Source organism: Lycorma delicatula, chromosome 1 (genome assembly GCF_047948215.1).
Source record: "Lycorma delicatula isolate Av1 chromosome 1, ASM4794821v1, whole genome shotgun sequence".
Classification (NCBI taxonomy): domain Eukaryota; kingdom Metazoa; phylum Arthropoda; class Insecta; order Hemiptera; family Fulgoridae; genus Lycorma; species Lycorma delicatula.
The window spans coordinates 148,564,240-148,576,446 of NC_134455.1; the positions used below are offsets into that span (position 1 = coordinate 148,564,240).

General features: G+C 28.4%; 1 protein-coding gene across 1 annotated transcript in view; it reads right to left on the reverse strand.

Moving 5' to 3' along the window:
- Positions 1-12,207, reverse strand: part of LOC142317685 (uncharacterized) — a 105,872-nt gene that overhangs the window by 68,151 nt on the left and 25,514 nt on the right. Inside the window, exons 5-6 of the mRNA XM_075354236.1 lie at positions 10,740-10,841; positions 1,945-2,113 (exon numbers count right to left, since the gene is read on the reverse strand). Coding sequence (XP_075210351.1) covers positions 1,945-2,113; positions 10,740-10,841 — 271 coding nt within the window. The remainder of the gene's footprint in view (positions 1-1,944; positions 2,114-10,739; positions 10,842-12,207) is intronic.

The following is a 12,207-nucleotide window of genomic DNA, read 5'->3' on the forward strand; positions in this document are numbered from 1 at the left end:
GGTCTTCTAAATTAGAAGGGCATCCCAACATCTTTATCTCTAACGAATATTCCTTTCCTTCTGAGGTGTGAGATGAGATGTAAATGGGCAGTGGACGCCTATAAACTGTATTGAAAGCAGGAAGCAAGTCGTTATATGTATTGCTCTGTTCTGCAATAAGTTCTACATCATTAAATGCAAACAGCAACAGTCCATTTGAAAAGATGCTTCATTTTCTGAAGTGATGTGAACTAGTCACTGCTGCAGTTTGTGATGTGTCAGCACTACTACTCCATGAAGTTACATCAAGTTTCATGAGAAAATTTAGCCTAGATAATAATTTTTCTTTCACTTATTTAAAATATGAGTGATCAAATATAATGCAAAGGTAGGATGGATGGCAGCTCACCTGAACTGTCTTACACAAAATTTCTTGGACACAGCTTACTAAGACTATCGACTGTTCAAATTGTAATTAGTCTGTAAGACTACTTGTACCTGTTTGACAACCCTACACTTTATTTGACAACGTACCATCAAATTGTCTAACATGATGTGAATGCCAAAACTTTTTTCAACTGCAAGTAGATTTCTAGAATGTCTAAACCTGAGGACAAGTCCACAAACACAGTATATGTTTTCATCCTTTCCTGAAAACCTTTTTTGATGTAGATGGTGAGAGTTAAAATCTGATCTGTCCAGCAACCAGCTTGTAAAACAGATAAAATCATTTCAAAAGTAGGAAAATTCATGACAACATAATTATTTCAAATGAACTTAAAAGTTGTATAAAAGAAAATCTTAATGGTCGACCATTTTCTTGCATTTTCAGGTTACTCACAATTTTTTTTTGGAATTGGTATGGCTTTGATTATTTCAATTCAGGTGGGAGGGAATTTACAATCTTCATTATATCAAAAATTAATTTTAAAAGCAATTTTACAGTTTTACAACCAAGTGCTTCAAGAAGCTTATTCATGTGTCATTCAATTTATAAGAAAACAAGCATTGAAAACATTCAAGAATATTATTGATATATTTAAATTTGAAAAGAAAAATGATGTATGAATGATGATGATGATGGAAATTTTATTAAGCAAAATTTTGTATGACTTGTCTTTCAAGCTATAAGATTTACAGGAATTAAAAATTTCATTAAAAATTCTATTAGCGATACAAGGCAATAATCATTTGAATAATATTATTATTAATGGGAGTGTTAACAGTCAGCATTTTACCACTTTCCTTTAGAACTGAGTAAAGTGGTAGTTTTCTTTTTGTCTTAAAAGATAAATGACAGTTCCAAAAACAAGACTTTTGAACTGCATGGAAGGTTAATAATCTTATATCCATATGCAAAAGCATTCAAAAGGATAATAAAAAGTAGACCTCTAACAGCAACATTTCTATAGAAATATGTGAACACCATTTTGCTATAAAATGTGGTTTCAACTCTAGCAAAGTTTTTGCTATTTTCCTGCAAGGAAAGAGAAAACTTTCTTCATGACACATTTTAAGTAAGTGATTTTCTACACTTATACGCGTTTGCACACACAAACACATGCACCCCAGTTGTAATGAATCAGAATGTAATGCTTGATGTATCTGCATATGGAACACATTGTAAATAGCAATAATAAAAAATTACAAATATACATCTCTCTCTAATTATGAAAATATAGACTGCAATTTAAAGAGCTAGTAAAATTTATACTTAAATAGGAGCAACATTCTTTCTTCATCTTATTTTCAGAAAATTCCTATTATACTATTTTACTGGGGTAGTGATATATCAGTTTTAGGTCTAGAAAATTATAGCATCTAGGGAGAACACCATATGAATACAACCAATGCTTGTAAAAATATGGTAATATATAAAAAAAATTTGGTGTTAAACGATATTATAAAATAATTATTAAAATTAAGTAATGATACAATTATATGTTACTATTTCTAAATTCATACCCAGATGGTGTAAATGATGCAGTATATTGCTAAGGTGAAGTAAAGCTTCACTGCGCTGATCCATTTCTTGCCGTCTAACAAGGAGACACATATCAACATCACTCGTATTGCTACCAAACCCAGACATTGTCGAACCAACTAAAAACAACCCATATCTTGGAAACATCATCTGAAATATTTAAATTAATTATATAAATTTATAGAGCTAAATTCTAAAATACGTGTTATGTCTTTATAGGTAGCATTTTATTAATGTTTCTTCCTTTCAATTTATTAATGCAACACTAGAATTTTAAAATATTCATCATAAGTGTTTTGACACATAATTAACTACAATTCAATACACAGTTGTGATACAGAATTTTGAGAAACACCTACCCAAACAGTGACAGAATTTTTAAAAATAAATTTATATATTTGAATGAACATGAACAACATCATGGAGCAAACTACAGTAAAAATTGGATGTGAATGCTGACAGAATGAACAATTAGTTCATTAAAACAAACAGATTACCAAAATTACATACTTTAAATGTTATTTTTTTCATAATTAAATATTATAATTTTACCTGCAGGACAGAAAAAATGTTGCAAAAGTTTTTATACAATGTATCTTCTCTGAAGTTAGCATATTCTATATGCTGTATGAAAATTTTCTATAATGACCAAAGTAACAGGAATACCAAAATGATTTTAAAAACCCAATTCATAATGAATATTCATTTATATGATATAGAAATAAAAGCATTATCAGATTTCAATAAATAATTAACTAATTATTTTTAATTTTATAAATCTAAATAAATAAGCGAACAAGCAAGGATGAAAGTGTCTTGGTAATGAGTAACCCTTCCTCCTAACTATAGACAGATGTAATTTCTGAATACTACACAAATCAATAAACAGTATTTTAAAGGATATTTTAGCCAGTTATAAACAAATGATATTATTGTCACATCCAGGAATTTCCAGGAAAAATTATAGTCTTTACACCTTGTTTTAGAGTAATTGTCTTTTGTTAAACAAATATTTTATACACTGAGCAGTAGCACGCATTTAATTCTGTCCACAAAAGCTACTGATACATCCATAAAAATACTTGTAACACTCCATAACCACAAATGAAAAAGTAAATTTCTCTAGATTCTCGTTCACTTTTCATTTAATTAATGTTGTAGAAAAGGATTATTCTTCAGGTTTAACATTATTCTTTATTTCTGAATACATGATATTCTGTAAATCAACATTTTACTAACAATTTTTGCTAATTTATTTATAATGTAAGAACTGTGATCAACTCAAATAATTTTTAACTTTTTTTTATTTATTTTGTAATCAAGGTTGTAAATAGAACATTTATGAAAACTGAAATAAATTTTAGTGGATATTAGAAGATACTACTGTTTTTCTTCAGAGTGTCAAGATAATTTGAAATGCTTGTTATCACATAATGATTTCTTACTTTATTCTCTTCCCTATATCCAGAGAAACTCTATTTGCAACAGTAACATAATTTCCCCTGTTTGCAGTAATACTAAAATTATTCTTCATATCTGTTTCCAAATTTTAAAGTACTGTAGAAAGCTTTCAAAGTTTTTTATTAAATTTCGATTTTTTTTTAGGCATATTTAAAGATTCCTTAACCAACAAAAAAATTAAAGAAAAATAAAGTGAATAAGATAACTAATATAAAAATACAAAAAGCAAGAGAAAAAAGGTAACTGAAGATAAATGTATAGCAAGAATCCTTACCACTTTAAAGAAGTGTGAAGCAATTAGGTCTGAGATTACCTTGCACAACTGTAAACTCAATTACAATATATTATACATGAAAATTGATAACATGTACCTCCAATGATAACAATTAAAATGTTTACTGAACCTTCCAGTAACTCTAATCATGATAATATTAATGAATAACATTATAACAAAATTCAAAGAAAATGTAGCAATATTAATGGAATATTTTAGGAATTACCATGTTTCATATATATTTTTTAATACAGAGAATATCTTAATTGAATTGTCCAGTTTTATTATTTATAAGATGTTTTATTATAAATTAAAAAAAAAAATACTAGACATAATAAATCCTTCAATTATATCCTAGATTAATCAATTTGTAAGAGCTTTGGTATTGTCTTGATAGAGCAATATTTTTTAATGACTGAAACTGTAGCCCAAAGCATTAACAGAACATCATAATAGGGTACACATTTATAGTATCCTATACAGTCCTATACTATAATAGTATCCTATACTATACAGTCCTATACATTTCATAGCTTCTGTATGGGTCAGCAGATATTTCTTGAAAATCCCAAAACTAAGCTTAAACTTTCCACCTGAAGGCATGATCTTGAATTTTCTTTGAAAGTGAAGAAGATAACTTTTTGTTGTATGAAATCATGATCCATGATTCACCTCCAGTTACAATCCTGTTTTTTTCATTTGTCTTTCTCTCGTCTTCTCTTTCACTTTATTGTCAAATAGAGAAATGTAGTTAAAATACATTCATCTGATTTATTTCATGTTTATCACAAAATTTTCTAGACAACTACTGTGAGCATTCTTTTTAGTAATTCAAATTGTTATACGCCATGGTTTAGGTTAAACTATGAGAACAACGCATTGAAGTTGTTAAGCTGTCCATTTTATCTTACGTGTTAACTTGAATCATCTTCACTTGTATCTTGTTTGCTTTGTCATTAATCTGATAACATCTTACCAAAAAGCTAAGAAATCTTGAAATATGAAAACGTAATATGTAGGTTGTGGTGCAGTAATGAAAATGTATGAGTAGATAAGGTGACTAATTTTATAAAAATTACAGGCTACAGAAAAATTACTGGATCCCCATTGTATATTTTCTATAGCAATTAGATCGATTGCTTTTGATTAAACACATACATAACATACAAACTGGAAATCGTAACAGAAATCAATTAAGTAATCAATACATAACTGTAAAGTTGATAATATATTTTATTAATTTTTTTTCAGAAGAAATTAACTTCTATTAGTATGAATAATTCACATTTATTTATTTATTCACTGCTCAATCTACTGATACAACGTAATTAAATTGCTAACTTTCCAGTACCATGTTTCATCAGACATGATTCTAATCAGTCAGTTCTTTACATATTCTTAAACATCCCCAAATCATAACAGAACCTTCACTTCCACAGATAACACACACAGAAGAAGCAAGGATATTCATCCTGAAAAGATGTACTGCATCTTTTCATGACCCACACAGTCATCCTGAAGACTGCCTAAGATTCCCTTCAAGGGTTGTCAGAAATTGTATTTTCACTATTAATTAGAGCTACATACTGTTTATTTTCCATCTGAGTTGTTAGATAATTCAAGAACTTTCATTTAAACCTTCAATTTATAACATTTTTAATGCAATGTATAAGACAAGCTTAGTCATCATTATTCCACTTTCTCGCTTTGTCAATGAGTCAGCCTTCTTATATCCTTAATTCCAATGTGAAATGTTATCCAATGAAAAATAACTAAAATGCCAACTCACCTAATCTACCAACAGACTGCCTAATTTCAGATATTCTTACATTTCTAAGAGATGAAGTGGTGAGATCTCTTGGAGAGCAGATTTAGAACCAGAAAACAATACTACTTTATTGAGAATTTCAATGCACTCTCCATCCTCCATTAAAGTCTATCAGAATAAATAAGGGGACATTCTGGCTAGTGATAGTGATCTTGTATGAATAATTCAATTTTGTACAGAAAAAAATAAGTAATAATACTTCAGTACTTCTTGATTGAATTTTGAAAATAAAATTGTTCACAACTCAAAAGCACTCACAAAATTGATTAAAAACTGAAATTGTTTGATAACTCAAAAAAAATTAATTTAAAAGTATTGTTTAATCATAAATTACAAATAATCTAATTCTGAACAGAAATCACAGAGCTATACACGCAGGTTAAAACAATTTACTCACTTTGTGCTACACAAGAAGAATATAAATCTTCCACAGGTATTTTTGGGTAAAGAGTGAAAGGCCCTACTGTCATGAAGAAATTATATGTACTCGAGTTTGAATAAAATATCTACCAGATTTCAAAACATCAGTTTTTTAAGGTATGGTTTTGCTGTAAAAAAGGAAAAACACACAGTCTTTTTATATGACTCTTGGAAGACCTCAGTTCTCAGACACAGGTATAAATATTAATTTAGATTTCATTTGTTTTTTCAAGCTAGAAGGAAGTAAATGCAATGACAAAAGACATCAGTCTATGACAGTAATATTGCAATAGCTTGGTATTATTATTATTTTGTCAAGAAAATTTGAACTAGAAGAAAGAATTTCAAAACATTAAACACACCCTACCTTCAACTTGAAAAAAGAAATGCATGTTAGTAGCCCGACAAAGATAATAACAGTACATAGTTTTTATGGTGATAAACTGGTTATGACTATAAAAAGCACAGGCACAAACGTCTACACAGTATTTCTGATTTACCTTCAACTTCCAACATAAAACTACATTAAATTTTGAAAAATACTGGACTTCAATTTAACAAATCAATAATAACACGATGGAGCTGTCCAAAACTGTAAATATTGCAACAGCTTGTCACAATTACCTACACTATCATAATACACTATTATTATTGAATACACTATTATAATTACGAAATTACAGACCAGATGACGTATGTAACCAAAATCATACAGTCTTGTGGGTGGTAATAGGACATTAAATGCTTTATAAGGTAACTTTTGTAATTATGATTTATACTGTGGTTATGTGCAGGAAGTATACAGATGGAAAAGAGGATTTCAATTACAGCCAGGTGCAGGGCAATAAGTTATTATTTTATATTATATATTACTTAATATTATTTTACGGAATGAAGATGGATTTATGGAAGAGGCAGAATATTGTTATACTGAAAACTGGTAGTGATGAGGTAAACACTATACACTGAGATGAACACACTACACTTTTGAAGAATGGTTCAGGAAGATGCTAACCTAACACACAAATCAGCCGTTATTTGAATCAGACCCTGCACTACAAAAAATAACTGATCCTGAAACTAAAAATCAAATATGTTGTGGATTAAAAAGAAAATTGTTCTATGGCTAGAAGAAAGAAAATTAAACTTTCTTTTGGTGTTAAAAATTTTGAATCTTTTACAAAAGCTGAACTTATTAAAATTGTCCTTTAATATCACAAAAAAAAAATTAGATATAATTATTAAAACTTTACAACCAGATGTAATGTTACTGTGATTGAAAGTTTTCCATTATAAATTAAATGTCATAGAGCTAATTTGGGCAACTATTTGAAGCAGAATAGCAAAATTCAATATGGCTAATGTGCATTAAAGTAACTAATAAACTTGTAACTTGTAAATTATCCAAGACTAAGAAGCGAGCTGAGCTGTCATGCCAAAGCTATAATGAAATTATACAATTGTTGAAATTATTCTTACAAATTGCAAGAATAATTGAAACCATTACTGGGAAGAAAATTATTTGTTGCAAACAGATCCGGAGGTATAGCTATTATTGGTTGTTCTACGCAAATCTAGTTCTAGCTCATTAGGCATCAGTAGTAATGACTCTTTTAACATTAATTTATTTTAATAATGTAATTACACAATTAATAGTGTCTAACAAAATTAACACAATTAACACTAACAAAATTTACTTCTGTAAAATGTTATCAAAAAATAAAAACAGAAAATATATTAAATTTAAAAATTAAAAAAAATGCAAAAGAAAGTCTACAAAAAAATTTAAAAATTATATCTCCACAAAATAAGAACAGAAATTTAATTTTTTTTTATCAATATAAAACTATAAATAAGCACTATTTAAAATATTTAAGAATAAAAATAAATTATTCTGCAACAAATTAGGTACAATTAACTTCAGTTTAGAAGAAGTATTCACAAATGAAGTACTAGAAAAAGGGAAATACAATAAAATGTAATATCCAAGCTAGTATCTACAATAATAGTGCTAGGTGAAAATTATAACAGAAGCAGTTTGGCAACATGTAACCAAAAGCAAACAGTTAAGGAGAGAAATGACTTACAACAGACCTCCTCTCTGTATGATTTTTCCTTCTAGCAGCTAAAGTAAATGAATTATTATTTTACAAATAGAAATCTTTGAAAAGTTGTTGGAGATAACTTCTATAAAATTTCTGACATAAACTAGTGTTTAGGTTTCATTGGAATTGGTGTAGTATTTCTTTAATGCCAGCTAATCAAGTCAGTTTATGCAAGATTTAAAAAAAAAGTGGTCTTTCTCTGTTTTCACTGCAAAAACACCTTTAAAAATTACTAAAAAATAAAAGTTTGACAGCATCAAACATAGAATAAAATTATATAAATTTTGATATGTTTGTTTTGAAATCAGGTGGATAGTTAGTTTAAGATTTCAAACTGAGTGTATGCAATTTCTGCACTGACAGTAAACTCAGATTTCACTTCAATCAAAAACACTGTATAGTGTAATCACACTATAATTTTTATACAGCTCTTATATTATTTCTTTTATCTACTAGCAGACCTGGGAATGCTTCACTACTGCTAGATTTGAGTGTATATATATATATTTTTTTTGTTTGTTTGTATATATGTATATATTTAACCTTTTCCTTTTACCCTTTTCCCTTTCCTTTTTTCCACTTTTTCTTTTCCCAATTTCCTTTCCCCATTTTCATTTTTACTACATTCCCTTTCATTTCCTCCATTTCCCCCTTCCTTCCCATTTCCCTCACCTTCCCATCAATTCCCTCTCCCCCTTTCTTTTTTCTCTTTTTCCCATTACATTTCCTTTTCCTGTTTTCCTTTTCCATTTCCCCCTTCTTCCATTTTACCTTTTTTGATTTATCCCTTTTCCAATTCTTCCCTATCTCCTTTTCTCCCTTTTTCCTTGTGTATAAATCGGTCCAGCAGTTTTTTAGTCTATAGCGGACACACATATCGGAAACATTGAAATGGAATCGTTTCATATTTAGTATAGCATGTGTTGCTTTGACGGCCAACAAATAGCACTGTTTTTAAAAAAAGCATGTTTTTATCTGTCACAGGTGTGACATCTATATAATAGCAGATGTATAAATAGTAAGTATATAAAAACACACGCATATTTTAATGCAATGTTGTGCCAAAATTTCAAAGCAATCGGTGAAGAACTTTCGGTTATTTAAGATTTTGAACAAATGAACATTTACATTTTTATTTATATAGATAATTATAAATTAAAATTTTCATAACATATAGAATCTGAATTACACAAAATTTTTATCCATCATTTATAAAGCAAATCATCATTCATGTGATGATTTGAACATTTTATAACTAAAAAATGATGTATAAAACTGTAAATCCTATTTCTTAAGGAAGTTATAATGTACTTATTAGTTAGATGTTCATTCAGAGTCTAAACAAGATCAAATTAAGGTTAAACACTTCATTTGGGGCAAAAAAATAAATATACACATATATATATATATTGCCAATATATATATTGCCAAAACCAAATGGTTATTGGTAACCTGACATAAACCATCAATCAATTCTGAAGATCGGCCATAGCTATTCTCAAAATAACAAATCCCGTGCCAGGAGGGAAACAACCAGAACCAAGTACAGTTAACAATCAGTTCTCTAACTGACACCTTCACTCAGTTCACCATAGAGACAAGCTGTGTAATAAATTATTCTCAGGAAAGCAATTCCTGACTAGTGCATGACTGAGTGTCCTGCTTTTACCAAAAAATAGTTCAACACTCAAGGCCATGTGGGTAAAGTGAAACATCCAGTCATACTGCTGCTCCATATGCTTGGTCATTTTCTTGTTACTCAATTTTTTCATCTTTTCACCTCTTCCAGATAAAATTTATGATTTACTTTTTTCTTGAGTCAAATTCTTTGTGTAAGATACTATTTTTATAAAAAATAAATCAATATGGTTTTCAACATTGGATCTGGGTAGTCAATCCTTCATGAATTTTGATAAAGTAAGTAGTGTTTTCCATTAGGTTGACGCTAGCTTTATTTCGAAGGCATATCCAGAAAGGAATTTAATTTTTTTCTTTTTTTTATTAATGGTAAATACTTAAATGACTGAGTTGTTATTTAGTTAAAAACAGGAAAGTTTTATTAAAACATATTTCATTTTAAATCTTTTGTCAATATACATTGGCTTGAACTGTAAAACAAACCAGTTTTCAATAATCTCGTTAGTGGTATAACAATGGATCACATGATTAACTGTACTGAAAACGTTTAAAAATTTTCATTTTTACAGCTGACTAAAGGTAATCCAAAATTTTAGTTGGTTATATGATAATTTATTTTATCAAGTTTGAAATATGAATAACACTCATGCACTACCTTCTAAGATAAAGCTTTTGTAAGAATTATAACAATAAAAACAATTGATTTTTCTAAAAGGAAACAAAATTTAATATACTATGTTGTTTATTAACATCCATCATGAAAACTTCTTTGCAGCAACTTTGTAAAATCCCACTATTACAATAATCAGTTTATGACACTATGCGACAACTGCTAGAAAACTGCGCTGATTTTTTTTTCAAGTTGTGCATTACAACTAATGTGGTTCATACACCATGGTATCCAATTTTCAGTTATAACAGTCATTATATATATTTCAAAACATACATTACAAAAAAATCTTTTCTTTTAACAACTGTTAAGTATTTATGATTTAACATAAAACATTACATATATTAGTTAAAAATTAAAATTTCATAACCAATACTTACCTTTATATAGATGTATAAACATTTCCACAAGGCCAATTTCTTTCTGTATGTTTCCTCAGTTTGTTGATTTGTGAGAAACTTGTTCCATACTGCTTTTGATAGCTGAAAAGTTATTAATTCTATTTAAATATTAAAAAACCAAATGGTAATATATATAAAACAAGTTACAATAAACACTTAAATAAAAAATTATTTCTTTTTGGAAATTTGAAATCCTACGTTCTAAAATTTGAAGTTTAATGCAGATTAAAGTAAGAAACTTTACCTGGGCTTGGCTAGAATTCACACTATGCTAAGTTTCTACAGAGGCAAAAGTTCAGACACTAAAATTATTTCATAATATCAATAGAAATGTTATGAAAAAAACTCCAAGCATCATTTACTAAAAAGTATTAAGCAAATTTCACCTGATTCACTGTTGTGCCAATGCTACGTAACACCTCTTTGCCTTAGAAAAAAGAAATATATAACAGGATTTGAAATGTTTTATTTTCATTAAGCATACTAGCAACCACTCAATTTAATGAAATTGAGGATGATGAGTAATGAAATGCAGATCAGATGAAATTAAGTAATAAAAATACACCATTTCTTTACCCAGAATTTTTCTCTTTTTAGGTTTTTTAGTTAATGCATAAATATATAATTTTTTTTTTTAATTTTATTACTTAAAAAGGTGAGAGAAACGATGAAGCAAAATACCAAGCTTCATTAAATGTAGAGTCTTTTTATTTGACAGACAAATCTTTTTCACAATAAAGAAAAAAATAAGCTTTTTTTAAACTCCTAATTTTACTGGAAATAACAAATGATTAGTATTCTTAAACTTAATCAGCTAAAACTCATCAAACCAACAGGTAGAAGATAAAAAGAAGAAAATTTGATTTATATATGATAGAACTTTTTTTAAAGGAACTCCAAATTCATTAGAGCAATCATCACCAATCATTGAAGGCAAGCTACATGCAGCAGCTTGTGTTGGATGTTTCAGTGATTCATAAAAGGGTGTTTACATTGCTCAATACAAACAAAATACCTTGTAAAAATAAGTGAAGTAATATCATATTCTTACCATATCAGAGAATTTTTGTGTGTGTTTTATCACAGTCTAAGAAGATTACAGAAAAACGTGTACTAAACTGAATTGTTTGAAGTTCGCTGTCTGCAAGAATAACTTATTTTTTCACATAATATCTAATAGAACTAGAGTTGTGTGATGTGCTATTTTGATTGTAGTTTACTCAACCTATCTCATGAAAGCAGTTGATGTTTGTCTAAAAAGGAAGATTTCTTACGTGTGTTTTTAATGGTGACAAATAAAAAAAAAAACTTAAATTTTACTTGTATTGAGAAGAGTACTGTTTGCAATATATGTTAGGTAAAACTGTGTAATAAACATACAATACAAGTGTATTTGTGAGAAAAAGATTGAACAGCAACTCAATATACAGATTTATAAGGTTTGGTT